Source organism: Schistocerca americana, chromosome 2 (genome assembly GCF_021461395.2).
Source record: "Schistocerca americana isolate TAMUIC-IGC-003095 chromosome 2, iqSchAmer2.1, whole genome shotgun sequence".
Classification (NCBI taxonomy): domain Eukaryota; kingdom Metazoa; phylum Arthropoda; class Insecta; order Orthoptera; family Acrididae; genus Schistocerca; species Schistocerca americana.
Window position 1 is genome coordinate 959,962,298 of NC_060120.1, and position 20,069 is coordinate 959,982,366.

At 45.1% G+C, this 20,069-nt stretch overlaps 1 protein-coding gene across 1 annotated transcript; it reads left to right on the plus strand.

The window, feature by feature from the left end:
* Positions 1-201: 201 nt before the first annotated feature.
* LOC124596361 (circumsporozoite protein-like) lies at positions 202-16,936 on the plus strand. Its single transcript, XM_047135469.1, has 2 exons — positions 202-356; positions 16,462-16,936. Exons 1-2 carry the CDS (start codon positions 324-326, stop codon positions 16,849-16,851), a joined length of 423 nt encoding a protein of 140 aa, XP_046991425.1. The 5' UTR covers positions 202-323; the 3' UTR covers positions 16,852-16,936.
* The last annotated feature ends 3,133 nt before the right edge of the window (positions 16,937-20,069 follow it).

Here is a 20,069-nt window from a genome sequence, read left to right on the forward strand (position 1 = left end):
CTGCTACATGAGGCAGTACGCTGAAGCACGTGTGCAATTCCTGTATCATTCCACTGTTGTTTATTCAGTTGCCAAAACACCGTTCTTAGTTCCAAACACAAACGAGCTGTGACGTCTCAAGCCTTCCCGGAATACGGTACAATAACAGTTCATTCTGTGTCCATAGACTGTCAGCTTTTGCTTTACGGGAGGTGTCGACACCTGCGCGTGTCATAGCCCCGTTCGCAAACAAGCAGTCCTCAGTAGGAATAAATATCACGCGATGCTTGGTGAGGTATAAAAAGACCGCTCATTGCTCCGGTCAGCTGCAGTCCGCAATCAAGATGAGAGCGTTGCTTTTCTTCTTCTTCCTGGCGGTAAGTGGCTCAGACGTACAGTCTGCGGACAGTACTTGGTTTGTTTACTAATAAGATGATTTATTTCGTGATTTCATCTTATCTCCCTCCAGTTTTCATGTTTTCATGGTATCTCAATGTTGTGGAAAGGATAATTGAACAAATATTTGTTCTCTGTTGCTCAGATCACCCCCTACTGATTTTTACTGACTGTACTTCTCTATGTTCGTATTTTAAACTTAAACGAATGAAAATACCTCGCTGAAACCTTTACACAGGATAATGTTTGTAATCTGCTGCTCTGAAACTGAAAATCTCTCTTCTTACCCCTGTGATTAGGGGTGAAAGACATAGTCTCTGCTCTGTCTGTGCTGCACCTTGTGGATGCGAACGTAACAAACGTGTCTCATACGAACAGTGCAAGAAAACACACTTGTCTACCTTGTGTGTACAATCTGCGCGGTTCAGTTTATTACGAACAGCGAGATAGTGATCAAGGGAAAGATACAGGGGATCATTGGCATGAACTAAAGAAACCATTAAATAATCTGATATAAGTCAATATATTGTAAGTCCTATTAGAATGACAATGACGTTTCCAATTACAGAGAGTGTAGGCACGCAATTTGTGACAACGTGTTTCTAAAAGTGCAGACCTTGTCAACTCATGCATTAATTATCTCAGCAAAATCCACTGAAAATCATATTGTGACGTATCATAAGGGGCTGCAGAGAAAGGATTGGAAAGGAGCTATGCGATCGTGTCGAATTACCGATTGGCAGTTGCACACGGTAAGATACAAGTGACGAGCGAAAACCATCTCACGGAGATATCACTATGTTAATACGCCCATAATGTGGCTCTAATTTTGGCTGACAATGAAGAGACATAATGTAGAAAGAAGATAATGGACCCGCGAATCATCTAATAGTTCTGAAACGTAGCCGCACTTGTTTCATATAAATGTGTTTACAGCTTTACAGCGACAGTAAGTTCGCATCATTAAAAAAACCGATATTCTCTCACTCCCATTAAACAACAAGTGAAGGCCTTTCGAAACTTGTACAGGGATAATTAATGTTTTCATTTTCCAGCTCCACAGCATGCAGCGCCAATCGTCCAAAATAGATCAGATTTGCTCCGCCCACTACAGCCAAGTGCACGTGGTACACGCCTTTTTCCGGCAGTGAAAGTAGATGTGACGTTTCATGACTAATATCGTGGAAGAAGTCAACGTTACGCACCTGTATATTGTGTCCACGGACTTTCATGAAGCAGGTATATCGATAACGTCGGGTATTTCTGGACTGAAGTAGCAGTAATTACGTGACGAAAGTTAGTACAATGAAAGATTATTACGGTATATACAGCAAAATTTCGGTAATGCGAGGTAACTGGGACCGAGTGGAATTCGAATTTGGGAAAACTAGAACAAAACGAAGTGTGACAATCTACAGATCTTTCACTTAAAAATAGATTCAGGCCTCGGTATTCACAGTATCATTGCAGTAAACAATAACATTTCATCAGCTCACGTATTAATTAGAATTTGATTAAGAAATAATGTTCTATTAGAAACTCAAACGTTATACCGTAAACACACACATATTACATAAATTACAGTACAACTGTTGCTAGTCGTCATCATCGTCAGTGTTCTGTCCATAGCCAGGTTTTCACATGGTAGGTATCCGTGCTCTCCTATCTTCTCCCACTTCACTTCTGTGTAATTTCTGCTTCCCTTGATGTTGTTTGTCCTCTTGTACCTCCTCCGTCCTCTCAATTTGCAATACTTTCCAAAGCTTCTGTTATCAGGCACTTTCGTGTCAACGAATGTCCCATCCTGTTCTTCCTTTCCCTTGTAGCCTGCAGCAGTCTCCGCATCTCAGCAACCCTTTCCAACGCTCATCCGTTTGTCACTCTTTCCCTCCAGCTTACCCAATCCATTCTCCTCCACATTCACATTTCAAATGCTTCTGGCTTGTCTTCATCCTCTCGTCTCAGTATACATGTTTCTGCCCTACAGAGCGCCTCACTCCAGACAAAACACTTGCCAAGTCTTTTCCTCGGGCAGCTACCTACACTCCTGGAAATGGAAAAAAGGACACATTGACACCGGTGTGTCAGACCCACCATACTTGCTCCGGACACTGCGAGAGGGCTGTACAAGCAATGATCACACGCACGGCACAGCGGACACACCAGGAACCGCGGTGTTGGCCGTCGAATGGCGCTAGCTGCGCAGCATTTGTGCACCGCCGCCGTCAGTGTCAGCCAGTTTGCCGTGGCATACGGAGCTCCATCGCAGTCTTTAACACTGGTAGCATGCCGCGACAGCGTGGACGTGAACCGTATGTGCAGTTGACGGACTTTGAGCGAGGGCGTATAGTGGGCATGCGGGAGGCCGGGTGGACGTACCGCCGAATTGCTCAACACGTGGGGCGTGAGGTCTCCACAGTACATCGATGTTGTCGCCAGTGGTCGGCGGAAGGTGCACGTGCCCGTCGACCTGGGACCGGACCGCAGCGACGCACGGATGCACGCCAAGACCGTAGGATCCTACGCAGTGCCGTAGGGGACCGCAGCGCCACTTCCCAGCAAATTAGGGACACTGTTGCTCCTGGGGTATCGGCGAGGACCATTCGCAACCGTGTCCATGAAGCTGGGCTACGGTCCCGCACACCGTTAGGCCGTCTTACGCTCACGCCCCAACATCGTGCAGCCCGCCTCCAGTGGTGTCGCGACAGGCGTGAATAGAGGGACGAATGGAGACGTGTCGTCTTCAGCGATGAGAGTCGCTTCTGCCTTGGTGCCAATGATGGTCGTATGCGTGTTTGGCGCCGTGCAGGTGAGCGCCACAATCAGGACTGCATACGACCGAGGCACACAGGGCCACACCCGGCATCATGGTGTGGGGAGCGATCTCCTACACTGGCCGTACACCACTGGTGATCGTCGAGGGGACACTGAATAGTGCACGGTACATCCAAACCGTCATCGAACCCATCGTTCTACCATTCCTAGACCGGCAAGGGAACTTGCTGTTCCAACAGGACAATGCACGTCCGCATGTATCCCGTGCCACCCAACGTGCTCTAGAAGGTGTAAGTCAACTACCCTGGCCGGCAAGATCTCCGGATCTGTCCCCCATTGAGCATGTTTGGGACTGGATGAAGCGTCGTCTCACGCGGTCTGCACGTCCAGCACGAACGCTGGTCCAACTGAGGCGCCAGGTGGAAATGGCATGGCAAGCCGTTCCACAGGACTACATCCAGCATCTCTACGATCGTCTCCATGGGAGAATAGCAGCCTGCATTGCTGCGAAAGGTGGATATATACTGTACTAGTGCCGACATTGTGCATGCTCTGTTGCCTGTGTCTATGTGCCTGTGGTTCTGTCAGTGTGGTCATGTGATGTATCTGACCCCAGGAATGTGTCAATAAAGTTTCCCCTTCCTGGGACAATGAATTCACGGTGTTCTTATTTCAATTTCCAGGAGTGTATTTTGTCACACCACATTTTGTTTTCGGAAAAAGGAATCAGAAGTTTTTTTGTTTTTGTGAATAACGTCTGTTCTTAGCAGCGTAGTCCCGCCATCTTCTTAGAAGCATAACGTTAGCTGGTGTCGTCACATTCCGTTGTTCCACGTAGTGCAATGCTAATTCTAATGCCGCCGTTCCATCACTATGGCTCACTTTGTTAGTACCAACATCGTCCTCTTCCCCTTTACTGTATATTTTTGATTGCTCTTGGTTTAGCAGACCTAACAATTAACAAAAGCTGCAATTTGTGATCTCCAGAGGCATTGCCGCAAGCAAGGCACGCTACCTGCTGCTTTCTCATAAACTGTAGCCGAAGCTTCATTTGTAGCTGCTAGCGTTTTAGTCGGAAGTATTCTATAATTGAGGCCTGTCTCACCACAATTATAAACCTGATCCAGTGAAGATTTACTATATTTTTTAAGTTTCTTCTTGGATAATTTTGATAGCTCCTCTGTCAACGGATGACTTTTCACTACAGATATCAAGGCGCCGCTCTCTATACCTTCTGTTACCTTCTGTTCGACCTATCCGGTCAGCCACAACCACCAGAAAAACTTCCTTCTCCTCCTTCAGCTTGTTTTCGAAATCAGGGCGCCTGCTTCTGAGTCATCGGACCACTTATTGGGCTTATTTTAGCTCGCTGTCAAGCAAACCACAAATGAAGGGCTTCACTAGTCTGTTCGTAATCTTACGTTTTCATGGTTTTACGATCCGTTAATTCTGATGTTTCTTTAGAAGAGGAACAAGATGCTTTGGTAGAATACCACAACTCTAGTGAGGTTCTGTTTCGTCGCTTGTCATATTCTGTAACTTCACCTACGCCCAACTCCGCCGCAACCTTTTTTTTATTCTCTCTCCTCTGTGCGAGATCCTCCGTGGCAAAATTTTCGTCTGCAAAGAAACAAATTGCCTGTTTTGCTTTGAGGAGTCAGCGCTCACATTGGTGAGAAATGGCAGTAGCAATAATAAAAATTAACACGGCCCGACTACACATACACACTGCACTGAGCCCGAGCAGACATTGGCTGACTGGGTGAAACAACAACAGTGGTTAAAGCGGGCACAATTGGAAGCAGTGTGGGCGCCCGCATCTCGGCCGATGATCGCACCCACTCCCGGCAGATTTTAGATTTCATCCGTAATATTGGTTTGATTTTTTTAACCTATTTTTAATGTGTTATCCATCTCGGACTAAACGAAGGCGGGGCTCGAATTAACAAGATTTTACTTTACAGGCAACTCAGCCAGTCTTTAGAAATCTCTATCTGGCAGACCAGATTCCGCTTTACCTGCGATTCCCTTAATTCTGTGTGAAGCGTTTTCACTTGGAAATACCACTGACTGCAGCTGCCGACCAAGCACTGTGGGCACCTGTGTTATAACAGCACCCGAAACCCCTGTGTATTCCAGTTCATTAGTGTTGAAGTATCCCACCTAGCTACCGAGAATGCACAATCGTTAGTCTGTTACTATTGGTGATAGATGTCAGACGGAATATATACTGATGTGTTAAAACTTCGTTATGGCGAATCCCTTAGATTTATAGAGAGACGAGACTGCTGAGGACAATCTTGCTGAAGTTTTAGTAATAAAGAGGACAACATTTCTATTAGTGTCGAGAAAAGAACTGCGTCCACTCTATTTACAGCACATGTCAGTCAAGGAAACTACGACCTGCTGAGCACAACAATGGCCGAAATTCAAGCTGAGTGACAGAAACAGAAAGCTTAGAAGCGTATGATAACTTTTGAAAGAACGAGAAAAGATCATGGAGAAAATATTCACGATAGAACGGCCATTTCAAAGCCACTGTTTGTACCATCCAATGCCTTGAAATATCGAAATTGGTGTCGCAAGAATACATGTTGGTCACGTAACCATGGGAGACTGCTTTGTAGTCAAACGAATCGTCGTTCACTCTATTCTCCACTTATGAGCGTACTTACGTTCGGATAAGACCAGCAGAACTCTTTGATATTGACTGTACCCATTAGAATGGGAGTTACGACAGGCGTCAGCTGATAATGTGGGGTGAGATGTCGCCTCGTTGACTTGACAAAGCTGTTTTCCTGTATAGGAGCGGATTATATATATATGCTCGGCGACTATCTGCAACCAATGCCGCAAACTCTGTTCCCTTGTGGACAGTCAGTGCTCCTATCATTCATACATCTGGAATTTCTCGAGGCTACTTGGACGAGGTTAAGATATTGCCTTGCATCCCATTCCCTGTGCATAGCTAGTATGACACCCTGCGTTGTTTGCTGTTGCTTAAATACTCTGTTACTTAATGGACTGTCGGCAGTTGTGGCCGAGCGGTTCCTGGCGCTTCAGTCTGGAACCGCGAGACCGCTACGGTCGCAGGTTCGAATCCTACCTCGAACATGGTTGTGTGTGATGTCCTTAGGTTAGTTAGGTTTAAGTAGTTCTAAGTTCTAGGGGACTGATGACCTCAGATGTTAAGTTCCATAGTGCTCAGAGCCATTATTGAACTTAATGGACTAAAATCATGGTAAACGACCAGCAAAAATCTCTATGTGTCAGTTGTAAAGGAGCAGCTTATAGTCCGGACGAAGACTATTACGACACAATTCGGTATGTGTATTCTTGTTAGTTTGACTAGTACGCTAGAAGTGTGTACTGTATTCACTCACAGATATCTACACGTGTAAGTGTATTTACTATTTGTGATTTTTGTATTAAACACGTCACGAAATACTGAGCAAATTAGTTATGCAGTCATAACATTTGTACAATGGGCACTTACTCGCGATTTTTATAGATCCGTAGACATCCCTGAAACTAAAAAAAGTGAGCCAAAACATTATGACTGCCTGTTTAATAGCTTGTTGTTCCACTGTTGAAACACAGTACAACAGAGAGCCTGTATGGATTCTACAAGTCCTTGACAGTATTCCAGAAGGTGGTACCAAGTGTCTACGCATAGGTGAAGCAATTCCTGCAAATTACGGCGTGGTTTACGGGCATTCAACTGGCGCCCGATATGTGTTCTAATCGGTACAGATCAGCCTCATTTGATGGCCAAGACATCAATTCGAGTTCATTATAATGCCCCTCAAATCACTGAAACACAATTCTGACCTTGCAACACGGACAGTTATCCTGCTGGAAGATATCAAGACTTCAAGCATTATGCAGTAATGTTCACGTAGTTCACTGCTGTCATGATACCCTCAGTTACCACCACAGATGCCATGACAGCCCAACTCAGTGTACCCCACAGCATAATTCTGCTCTCACAGGCCTGCATCTGCGACGCGGTGCATCATTCGTACAGCTATTCTCTTGGATGACACCGTGTAAGGACCCAGCCATCGACGAGGAGTAATAAAAAATGCGATTCATTCGACAGGCGGCACGTTTTTATTGATCCAAGGTGAAAACCTCAGCAATACTGTGTCTATTGCAATCGTAACTGACGTTGTCGTTGGGTCAACACAGGAACACGTAAGGGTCGTGTGATGTGGAGCTCCATTCTCAGCAACTGCTTTGATAAGTGAGCTTCGTAATACTTGTGCCTCCACCAGCATTGTACACTGTCGTCAGATCTGCTACAGATCGCTGTCTACCCTGGATTACGAAGTGGGCGATCCTCCGACCTCCACGTTCTGTGATGTCACGTGGTTATCATATACCATACGGTCTAAGCGTTACTCCACCGTCCTTCAGCCACTTTTCACGGATGATCACGACTGTAGTACGCCAGCAGGCGACCAGATTCACCGTTTCGGGGATTCTCGTTTCCAGCCACAACGATGTGTCCCTTGTTAAAACCACTTATGCCAGTGGATATCCGCATTTGCGGCCCGTATCTTCGCTGTAATGACTGCCCATTCGTCTCTCTTCCGCGTACATCCTTTCCTTACTGCGTCACGAGCCAGCAACACCACCAGGAGGCAGTCATCCTCGCGGTTGGCAGTGGTCGTAATATTTCGGCTCATCAGTGCATAACAAATGGAAAAAATTTAAACACCAATGTCCCAGAGGCCTCACCAATATCTTCGAGTCAGAAAATACAAAGATTTACAGAATCACATGGACTTTTTAGGAGATTATAACCTGCATATTGGCTGTACACTCTGCGATATACCTATAAACCTCCTTCATGAACAATAGTACCCTTTTCCTTTATTTTCGCGGGTTATTATGTTTTTTCATGACAATACTTTTCGGACAGGACACTATCTTTGTGCATTTGTGTGACTGCTATCGTTTTCTGTTTTGTCTAATGGAGATTAGATTGTCGTCATTCGTTTTCTGGACGCCGCAAAATAAGGACACATTATACACTGAAGAGCCAAAGAAATTGATACACCTGCCTAATATTGTGTGGGGCCCCCGCGAGCAAGCAGAAGTGCCGCAGCATGACGTGGCGTGGACTCGACTAATGTCTGAAGTAGGGCTGGAGGGAACTGACACCATGAATCATCCAGGGCTGTCCATAAATCCGTAAGAGTACGATGATGATGATGATTATTAGTGTTTTAGGGCGCACAACAGCGAGGTTATCAGCGCCCGTTCCCAAAAGTTCAATTCAGAGCCGAATCGTGAGAGAATTGGTATTGTTCAAATTGCAAGAATGGACACAGCACATCAAAACAGGGAGATAAAACTAAAAATAAAATAGCAGTACAAACAGGGAAAAATAAGTAACGGTGGCTGAGTGACCACTTACAAATAATGGGTGACCAAACCACTGGACAGCACATTAAGACTTAAATCCAATATTTTGGGAAGAAGGCCAGACATCACACAAAAACGTAAAACTCTAGCGACACTCGCTTCATTATTAGTTAAAAGAGAGGGTAGGTCTGGTGGGAAACTGAGATCTTCCCTCAAACCCGCATATAAAACACACTCAGTTAAAATATGCCGTATCGACAACTGTGTCCCACATGTCTGACACGTTGGTGGCTCCTCACGACGTAACAGAAAACCATGTGTCAAAGGACAATGTCCTATCCTAAGCCGTGTAAGGGCTACTTCCTCAGCGCGTCGTTGTCGGAAGGAGGTGAGCCACGGTCGGACAGAATCCTTCACCGCTCGCAACTTATTATCCCTCACGTCCAGCCACTGAGCCTCCCACCAACGCATGACCTTCCGAGTCACGAAAGACGTAATGGCCTGCAGGGGGACGGAACAGCGAGCAGGAGGTGGGATGGAGCAAGCCTCCGTGGCAGCCGCATCTGCAAGTTCATTTCCAGGAATCCCTATGTGCCCTGGAACCCAGCAGAAAATCACATCCTTACCCTGCTGTTGCAAGAGCAGGAGTGCGTCCTGCGCCTCTTGCACCATCCGGTAAGAGTACGAGGAAGTGGCGATCTCTTCTGAACAGCACGTTGCAAGGCATACCAGATATGCTCAATACTGCTCATGTCTGGGAAGTCTGGTGGCCAGCGGAGTGTTTAAAATCAGAAGACCGTTCCAGGAGCCACTCTGTAGCAATTCTGGACGTGTGGGGAATCGCATCGTCCAGCTGGAATTGCCCAAGTCCTTCGGAATGTGCAATGGACATGAACTGATGCAGGTGATCAGACGTCATGCTTACGCAAGCGTCAATTGTTAGAGTCGTAACTATATGTATCAGGGCTCCCATATGACTCCAACTGCACACGCCACACACCGTAACAGAGCCTCCACCAGCTTTAACAATTCCCTGCTGACATGCAGTTTCCATGGATTCATGAGGTTGTCTCCATACCCGTACGCGTCGATCTGCTCGATACAATGTGAAACGAGACACGTCTGATGAGGCTACATGTTTCCGGTCATCAACAGTCCAATGGCGGTGTTGACCGGCCCAGGCGAAGCGTAAATCTTTGTGTCGTGCAGTCGTCAAGGGTACACGAGTGGGTGTTCGGCTCCGAAAGCCCATATCGATCATGTTTCGTTGAGTGGTTAGCACACTGACACTTGATGGCTGAGCACTGAAATGTACAGCAATTTGTGGAAGGGTTACACTTTTGTCACGATGAATGATTCTCTTCAGTCGTCGTTGGTCCCGTTCCTGCAGGATCTTTCTCCGGGCGCAGCGATGTCGGGGATTTGATGTTTAGCCGGATTCACGGTACACTGCTGAAATGGCCATATGGGAAAATCCCCACTTCATAGCTTCCTCGGAGATGCTGTGTCAAATCGCTCGTGCGCGGAGTATAATACCACTTTCAAATTCACTTAAATCTTGATAACCTGCCATTGTAGGAGCAGTAACCGATCTAACAACAGAGCCACTTGTTGTCTTAAATAGGTGCTACAGACCTCAGCGCCGTATATTGCCTGCTTCCATACCTCTGTATTTGAATACGCATGCTCACAGCAGTTTCTTTGGCACTTCAGTGTATATAGGACGTAACAGGTACAAGTGCAAATATTTCTATTGCTGACTGAGGACGGTGTACTGAAAAACAATGACTCAACAGTTTGTACCATTGTCGCGTGTCCAACCGGATGCAGTCGTTTTTGTGCTGTCATCTTCAAGCGACACCAGCAGAATGAGCATCTTCGCTACGTCCGGCCTCTCTAATACCGTTATCGCCCCCATCCCTTGCTTCACTGCCGGTCACGAGCCGTCATGGGCGGAGTGCCGGTAGGGGTAGGGGCCAGGGGGGGGGGGGGAGGGGGGCGGGGGGGATGGTGCGCCGCCGGATGGTGGGCGCCATCTCTGGTCTTCAGCCCTTCAGTGGCCTGCGTCGGCCTGTCCGTTAGCCACTCGTATTTCAATAGCCTCCTTCAGAACACAGTCCAAAACGACGACATGTCTTAACACTTTCGTTTCTTCATCCTTCCTGGAGCAACCTGTAACCTCGCAGTGTTCTGCAACCGCTGATTTTCGGAAGTTCGGTGTGTGTTCTGTGTTCCTTGCATCTTTCTTCCATTCTTTATACAGTCTCTCCGATGTACGCCTTACCGCATTTACATGGAATACGGTAAACACCTCGTTTATAGAGCCCGAGTCATGTTTTGCCGTACCTAATAGGCACGCGTTTCCGGAAGTGGGCGAAAAACGCATTTAATATTACGTCGAGCCAGGATTCTGCCGATTTTGTTCGATACCCTGCCGGCGTATGACCTATACGCCAATGTCGTGTCCTCCTCGTCGTTTTATCTCTGCTGGGATTGTACTTCCTGCCTAAAAGCACGTCGGATTTGCCTTTTGTCGTATCCGTTCTTCTTGTAAACTTGCCTGTGGTGGTCAAGCTCCCTTGGTAGGCTTTCTTCGACCGCTATGACACGGGCCCTCTGTGCCAGTGTACATAGCACACCCTCACGCAATGAAGGATGTCGGGTTGTCAGCGTGGAGAAACAAATCAATGTGGGTGGCGTTCCCGTGCACACAGTGTCCTATAGTGCTCTCCGTTCTGCGCTTGACTAAGACGTCCAAAAAGGGGAGATCACCATTTTCTTCCATGGCGAATTTGGTACTCGGGTGCACAGAGATCATCAGATGCTGGAAAAAACTCCTGAAGTCTTTCACTCCCATGTTTCCACACCACAAATGCGCCATCAACATATCTGAAAAACCACGTAGGATTCAGGGCAGCTTTTTCCAGGGTTTGTCTTCGAAGTCCTCCGTAAGCAAGTTTACAGCAAATGGTGATAGTTGGCACCACACGGTGACCCCTTCCGTTTGTTTATAACCGTCGTCAGTGAAGAGAAAGAATGTTGACGTGAGGGGAAGAGGGAAATTGCTATCGCACATTTCGTATTGCTCCACAAAGTAGGTCACAAATGTGCTGAAGACATAACGTAGTTTTTCTGGTATAAAGTTATGGCATACGAACAGACACAGATTTTTACTTTCAGGTTGCCACGTAATCGAGACTTCTTTAGTTTCATAATTGCTCCCATACATATGTTGACAGAAATATTATACCACTTTTGTAACTTCATTATGGACGAATGGGAACTCTAACTGAGGAAAACAGTGTAGACGTTCTGTATAATTCAAACGTAAAGGGATTTGTCTATAAAATGGGAATTACGTTGTAGATCAGTAGGTTACATATGCACATGCACAAGGACGCTTTCCACTGAAAGGTCGACCTGTCTCGAAAACAGATGTAAGATGGGCAGTGTCCTCAAAACGTGTAGAAAACTATCCTTCCCGAGCGGGAAGACGTGATGGTCCCCGGCACGAATCCGCCCTGCGGATTAGTGTCGAGGTCCGGTGTGCCGGCCAGCCTGTGGATGGATTTTAAGGCGGTTTTCCGTTTATGTAGGCGAATGTGAGCTGGTTCCCTTTATTCCTCCTCAGTTACCCTGTGTCGGCGATTGCTGCGTAAACACTGTCCACGTACGCGTACACCATAATTACCCTATCACGCAAACATTTGGGTTTACATTCGTCTGGTATGAGACGCTCTCGGGGGGTCCACTGGAGGCCGAACCGCACAATAAATTTGGGTTCGGTTAGGGGCGACGGTGGGGTGGGTGGACTGCTGTGGCCTGTTGTGGGGTTATGCACCACTGAGGGCTACGGCGGGACGAAGTCTCTCCGTCGTTTCTATGTCCCCGGTTTGATACACACAATACACACACGCAGTAGGATACTGGACTGTTTCCCTTGCGCAATATTATTTTCTTTTTAAATGCGTGTCCGTCATATCAGAAACAAATTGTCTCTCACGATTGAGTGTCTTACTGCAGACGGTGTACAGTCACGGCCACTTAAAATCTGAGGTCCGCAATTTATTACGGATGTTCTGATTTCCGTTCCTGCACTCCTTTCTCCTTCATAAATCCAATAATAGTGGATTTTCAATCGAAAAATTGTTCCACGCATGCCCTTGGTTCAACCAACGTACTTTGCAGTAATATATAACTCCTCCACACCCTTCGTTAAATTCCATCGAAAATTGTTGTAACTGGCAGTGGAATGACGCCTGCGACTTAAGAAATTTTTTATTCTTTCATTATTTTTTGACGTGGTCCACGCTATTTAGCACAAATTGCTTCCTGATGTACAGGACAATGAATCCCATCTGTCGATCCTTGTATTATTTTGCTCTTTCATTGCCAACTGAATGTTTAAATTCTTTTTGCGTGGTGTTCGAATGTTGTTTCATAGCAAATATATGGATCCCGTCCATTATGCGACTGCGTTATAGCTTCTGAGAAGTCTCATCGGTCTATTCTGCCATTACCACTGATTTTTGAAGGTTTGTGACGATAATCACTAGAGTGGCTCTGTTTGTGCAAACAGCCACTAGACCTGCGAACGTCGTACATATCACATACAAATAGCGAGGGCGAAACAGACTGACACAACGGGGCTGCCGAACTCAAAGACTTGTCCCGACCGAAAATTGCCACACCGCAACACTAAATGAAATGTTGCGCCGTACTGGGTACTTCCGAGAAGGACCGAGCGAAACGAAGACAGGCCGATCGTCGGTCCGCACGAGGCCTGCAAATACGGATTGCATGCGGTTCATTACGCTGTGGCTGGCCCTGCAGTACAGTACGAAGTACGGTGATAGAAGGGTAATTTACTCTCTTTAAAAAAGTAGCCTGGAGCCGTCAGTACTGATGGGTCGATACCAGTGACCAAAAACATGAGAAGTTGAAGAACAAGTTGCTCATTTTCACCTCTGATCTTTACTTTCTGTGTGGAAAAGGCTGTGAGGGAAGTAAAGGCGTATTTAAGTCTGGGAGTTGCTTGCCATAGACAGAAAATTTAGTAAAATTGCTCCGAGTCCTATGGGACTTAACATCTAAGGTCATCAGTCCCTAGAACTTAGAACTACTTAAACCTAACTAACCTAAGGACATCACACACATCTATGTCCAAGGCAGGATTCGAACCTGCGACCGTAGCGGTCGCGCGGTTCCAGACTGATGCACCTAGAACCGCTCGGCCACTTCGGCCTATATAGGGAGAAAATCTACTTGATTGTGTTTCATGATAATTTAGGGATAACCGCTGAAACTGGACACGAATTGAAACTGTTGGTTAATCTAATGGAATGTGTGTTAGCTGGTCTCTAAATTTGCGCATAAATAAAAAAGCTGAGGTACTGGTACGTGTAGCAGGTGGAGATGGTAGACAGATAAATGTCACACTTCCACAAGAGCCTCTTGAAGATGAAAAAACGGTAAATAAAGAAGGAAAATACGAAAATTACATGGATACGAACATTGAAAAAGGCAAAAGGGCTATATAGAAACAGTAGCTAACATACAGAAATACATTAAAACTGGGACACTGTGAAGAATAGCAAAGAAACGGAATCTTACTTATTGTTTGTACACAGTGTAGTAGGAACAATACATGATTAAATTTGTAGGTGTTTTCTGGATATACGAAATGTAGAACACAGAGTTGCCGCCCCTGGCTCTAACCTGACTAGAACTGATCTTGGCAGATTCCATGCCGATTCAGCTCTGTGCCAGAGTTCATACATAGAGGTCGCTATGGAGTGGTGGCTTGCCAATGTCTCAGCAACCCAAGACCAGATGTTTTCAACAGGTAGGAGGTGTGGAGAATGCGCTTGCCAGGGCAATATCCTGTGCATTGAGGTAGGTCACAGCACAGGGGTAACATGTGTCTTGCCTTATCTTGTTGAAACATGACGACACTGAGACATCCAAGTTGTAGCACAGCCACCAGCTGTAACATGTCAGAAACGTATGGCTTAGTATCCATGTTATATAAAAGAGAAATGATCCCCTGGCGTACCAAGAAGTACCCCACACCATCATGCTAGATGCTAGTCTCTACTGTAGTCTGGTAACATTCGTTCTCCTCGTAGCCTCCATACATGGACCACCCATTCTGATGCTGTACACAGAAACTTCTGTCATCTGAAGAAACGTGCTTCACTCCAGAGTCCTGTGTTGTCGTTGCGCAGATGACTGTCTATGCACCAGTGGTCGCCATACTGTTCATCGGCGCTCAACAGTTCCACGCGACTAGCACCCTAGAGGCCAGAAATATTCTTCGTTAGTCCGTGCATGATCATACAGTCACGTCGCGTTCCTATAGACCGAAAATGGGCTTGTTTGCAACAGTGTTCACATGAACAGTGCGACGACGTCCAAAGCACCTCCTAATCCTATCGATTTCGTATTATAGGATGTAGAAAAGGAAACGTTATTATCCAAAGATATCAACATCCGAGGGGCACTGAATATGTAATGCAACAGATTTTTTCTCAAGACAAGTTGGTTTTTATCGCCATAATCTCGATTCAATGTTATGTCCTTGCGCCATCTTACTGGTGGACCACTCTAATGGTCGACGTTGGAGCCAACATCTTGGTGCATCAATAACATGCCATCATGTACTGCTTCCTGCGGAGTTCATTCTTCCCCTCTCGGGTGCGCAGAGTTTTGCAAAGCCTTGTGTTGTCGTGGGGAAGGAGACGTTCGTTTCCTTTTTGTGTCTAAGAACACGCTGAAGTCGTTTCTTCAGTTTCCTGAGGGAAGCACAGTACACTTCAGAGTTGATCGTGCATCATGAGGGACGACGTAAAACGCAATAACCCTTTCAGAGTACCAGAAGACCGTCGCCATAGCTTTACCGGCGGAGGGTGGAGCCTTGATCTTTTTCTTCGGAGGAGAAGTGGTGTGGTGTCGCTCGACGGATTGCCGTTTTGTTCCCAGTTCGAAGTGATGAACCCATTTTCCATTGCCCTTGGCCGGACGAGGTGGCCGAACGGTTCTAGGCACTACAGTCTGGAACCATGCGACCGATACGGTCGCAGCTTCGAATCCTGCCTCGCGCATGGATGTGTGTGATGTCCTTAGGTTAGTTAGGTTTAAGTAGTTTTAAGCTCTAGGGGACTGATGACCTTGATGACCTTAGAAGTTAAGTCCCATAGTGCTCAGAGCCATTTGAACCATTTTCCATCGCTCATGACGATGCTCGATAAAAAATTGTCACGATTAGCTCCGTAACGCGCAAGCAACTCCGCACAGGTCGTCTTTCGTTGCTCCTTATGGTCTTCTGTTAGGTGGCGAGGAACCAGCGGACACATACCTTTCAGTACCCCACCTGGTTGTTGAGTGTGTCAGCACTACCAACAGAGACCTCATGTAGTGCAGCGAGGTGCTTCATCGTGATCCATCGATCACTTCGAACGAGAATGTCCGTGCGTTCCAACACTGGACGATTCGCACCTGTGTACGGCTGGTTGGAACACGGAAGATCTGACAGGTTTATGGAGCTTGCTGCTGTGATGACAGATGCCTCATCCAACAACCCGCCATGCTTTTGTTCACTGCCAAGTGTTCGTAGACATTCTGCAAACGACTTTGAATATCTGTGATGTTATGGTTTTCCGCCAGAAGAAACTCAGCTATGTATTTGGAACGCAACTCTGTTACAGGCGCCATTTTGAATGCTACATGTAGCGCTGCCACCTATCAAAACTTCATAAAACTACAGTTGCTGAAGCGGGAATATTCCACGATGCTCCACAACAAAGAGTGCATTTTTTCAACCGAAACTGGCCGAGCAAAGTAATGTGTTACATTACTTTTTGATCGTCCCCAGTAGAAACCAGAAAGAGCCTCGTGAGCTATCTGACAGCTACTGATTTACTGTCTGCTGGTCCGCAGGTCTCCGCTTGCGCCGCCCAGGAGATTCAGCGCTTGCCTGATGTGAACGCGACGGACAACCAGGCGTCCAACGGGTCAGGCACAGACAACCAGTCGCCCCAGCAGCAGCAGCAGCAGCAGCAGCCCCTGCGGCCAAACTTCGGCGGCCAGTGGGGCGCTCCGCCACCACCAAGCAGGCGCCCAGCGTTCCCTAGCAATGGCAACCAGGGCTACGGCTCCGGCTTTAACACAGGCTTCAACCCAGGTGTCAACCCGGGCTTCAACCCGGGCTTCAACCCAGGCTTCAACCCAGGGTTCATCCCAGGCTTCAACCAAGGCTTCAACCCAGGCTTCAATGCTGGCCAATTCCCAGGTTTTGGACAACTGCCATTCCCTGGGTTCGGGCGTTAAGTCCTGATTTTTTGAGTATCTGTAATCTGTTGATGTTGTAGAAACCAGAGGTGACACATTAAATGCACAAATGTTTGTTTCTTCAGGTGGCGAAATTTTTTTCAGTATATACGATCTTTGATTCTCCCCTCCTTTCAGAACAAATTCTTTTAAACACATGCTGCTGATAGTTTTCTTATGGACAAATTTTAAACGAAAAGTAGAGTTCAACGAGAAAAAAATTAACAGTTCAAAGTTTACCAATGTCATTGTAACACTATCGGAGATCCTTTAACCAGACTAGTCTCTTGAAAACAGGTTTTAAAATGAACTTAAATAAAACAAAGGTAAATGAGTATAGTCGAATTAAGTCAGCTAAAGATTATCTAACAGGATTAGTAAATGAGACACAGCATGTAGTAGAAAAGTTTTGCTAGTTAGCAACGAAATATCTCACGATGGCAGAAATACAGACAAAAGAGGACATAAAGTGCATCCAGACCGTGTCAATGCAAGCTTTCCTGGAAAACAGAAACATGTTATGTCAAATAGAAACCTGAGTGTCAGATAGTTTTTCTTGAAGCTATTTGTTTGTATTGTAACTTGATATGGAATTGCAACGAGGACGGTAAAAGGTACAGGCATGAACAGAATGGAAATTTGAAGTATGTTTTGACACCAGAATTCTGATGATTAGGTCAGATAAGTAATGTAGACTTATGTAATACAGTCGGAAAGAAAAGAAATGATAACTTTAATTTACCTAGGAGGCACCAACGATCATTTAATTTGATAATGCAAGAGAGAGTGAAGAATAAAAATGGAATACAATAAAAGGCGAAATTGATGTAGTGTGGAGTAATTATGCAGATTCGAAAAGACTTAAACGTGACAGACCACCGTGGAGAACTTCATCAAACTAACATTGCAGTACAACGTATTGTACAAGACCTCGAGTATTACATCTACATCTACATCTACATAGATACTCTGCAAATCACATTTAAGTGCCTGGCTGAGAGTTCATCGAACCACTCAAGAAATAAGCGAATGAAATAGAAGTAGGAATTTAACAAAGTGAGAGAAGAAAGCGAAGTAAATAAAAAAAGATGGAAAAACTAGAACAGATTGACAATGCTAGCAAAAATGATTTATGCGTTGTGCACTGCGCTCCAAGCAGCTGTTTGGAGATAGTGTATTGTTATTATTATTATGTCATATTTTATTATTATTATTATCACTATAGAGTTATTTCGCCAGATGAAACACATTATTGATTTTCTATTCCCTCAGTCATACATACAACACGTTAAACACCTTCATTGGAGAGGAGTGACTGAGGTATTGTTTAGTTCCACTATGAGAAAACTTGTCAAAAGATACTAACGTTTCAAATCTTTCGTGTGTTTAGACTGAGTTTTGGTTGTAGAAAACAAGAATAATATTGTAGATCATATATGAAATTCCAGCCATGCTCCGTGGCATATATGTTGGTAAGTTATGCAGTGTGTGACATCATATAGTTGGTTCCGAAAATTAGGCCACGAGCACTATTTTACAAACTAGAGGACAAAATAATTAAAGTTACCTTACCTGCTGTCTTGTTTCAACAAAACTTTTACACTTTGTTTCTGGGTCTGTCTACCCCGCTTTGATATTATTTTTTCACATATGGTTTTCGAAGTCCTTTTCCAGCTATGTGTATAATGTTGACACCACCAATTCGGCAGTCCTCCATTCATTCGTAAAAACCCATTTTGTAGAGAAAAGCATACCACTTAAGTATATTAAGGAAATTACATGCTACCAGGCTGTTCTATACTTGACCTCGCTCATTCCACTGAACAAACTGGAGTCCACACAGGATTTAGTACAATTTATCGTATCCTTACTCCACGCGATGCAAATTAGTAGAACAAATGAGTATTATCTACCTCTTTGCCTTGCCTTTATGGATTTTTAAAAGGCTCTCGATTCGATCAGCCACGCAGCCGTGTTTGAGGTTCTAACAGAACAATGAGCAGAACAGGTGTACCTACATTAAAGCTTTATAAGTAGATATACAAAACATCCACAGCGTCTGTTAGTGTTGTTGAAGAAACCAATCAATTTCTTATTGAAAAAGATTGTAAACCGAGATGACTCTCTAAAATTATTTTTAGCAGTCCTAAAAAGAAAAAAAAAACAATGTCTTCATTGGATTGGAAAACAAAGGGAATCGAAATTATGGGAAGACATTAAATAACCTGAGGTTTGCTGAGGATACTGCTTTATTTGCTAATAGTATAGTGGAACTTCATATATTTGCTAACGAACTTGTGATAGTCAGCTCCGAAGCTGGTCTAAAAATTAACTATGGTAAATGCAAGAACATGATGAATGAAGGGACTCCGGAGGGAAATCCGAGTATATCTTTAGGGAGGACCCATTTCCAAAGATTCACAGAACATGTCTCTCTGGGTCACCCTGTAAATATGAAAGGGTAACTAAAACCACAAATATTTCGACGTGATAAATTAGGCTGCCAAGCTAATGGAAGATACTCTTTAGTTTTGAAGCATAAGATTCGGACGAGCTGAAGAAAACCTCTTTTGACCGATGTATACTGCCAGTAATAGCTTGTGGCTGTGAGGCATCGACATTAAATGAATTCATTGTCAGTGACATAGTAGACTGAATACCTTTAACTGGCAGTGGGCTGGTCATGTCGCACGAAGGTAGATAGCAGTTGTTAAGACAAGTGCTAGATTGGAGTCCAATTTACCAAAGAAGACCAAGAGGAAGAGCGGTCAGAGATTCAAGAAAGACAGCTGGATTGTGTTGACAACAGGAAACTCAAGTCAGGCAGAAACTGAAAAACCTGCAAGAATCCTATGTCGCAAGGCTCAGCACCACCGTGATCGAACTGACTGGTGATGATAACAATGATATGCTGCAGTGTTATCCTCACTGAAACAGGACATCGCCACACGCTCATAAGGGAGAAATCAATAGTCATGGGACTTAGGGCTGTTTATAATACAGTCTCGAATAACACATGAATAATTGAAACTCCAAATTTGGCTGTGTCTCTGATCACAGTATCGAACAGTTACTTCATCGGTAAAAATAAATCCTGAAGAAACTGTTCTTCTTCATTCCTTTAGTGAGAATGTTTGTGGAAAATTCTATGTACTTTTATGATAAAGTTTAATTTATTGGAGCAGCTCGGAGATATTCTTGAAATTATTTCAGAGAAA

Bases quoted from the DNA above. Each gene is read 5' to 3' on its own strand.
- LOC124596361 (XM_047135469.1), top strand. From the start codon at position 324: ATGAGAGCGTTGCTTTTCTTCTTCTTCCTGGCG. The intron at 357-16,461 runs GTAAGTGGCTCA...GCTGGTCCGCAG, and splicing joins TTTTCTTCTTCTTCCTGGCG to GTCTCCGCTTGCGCCGCCCA.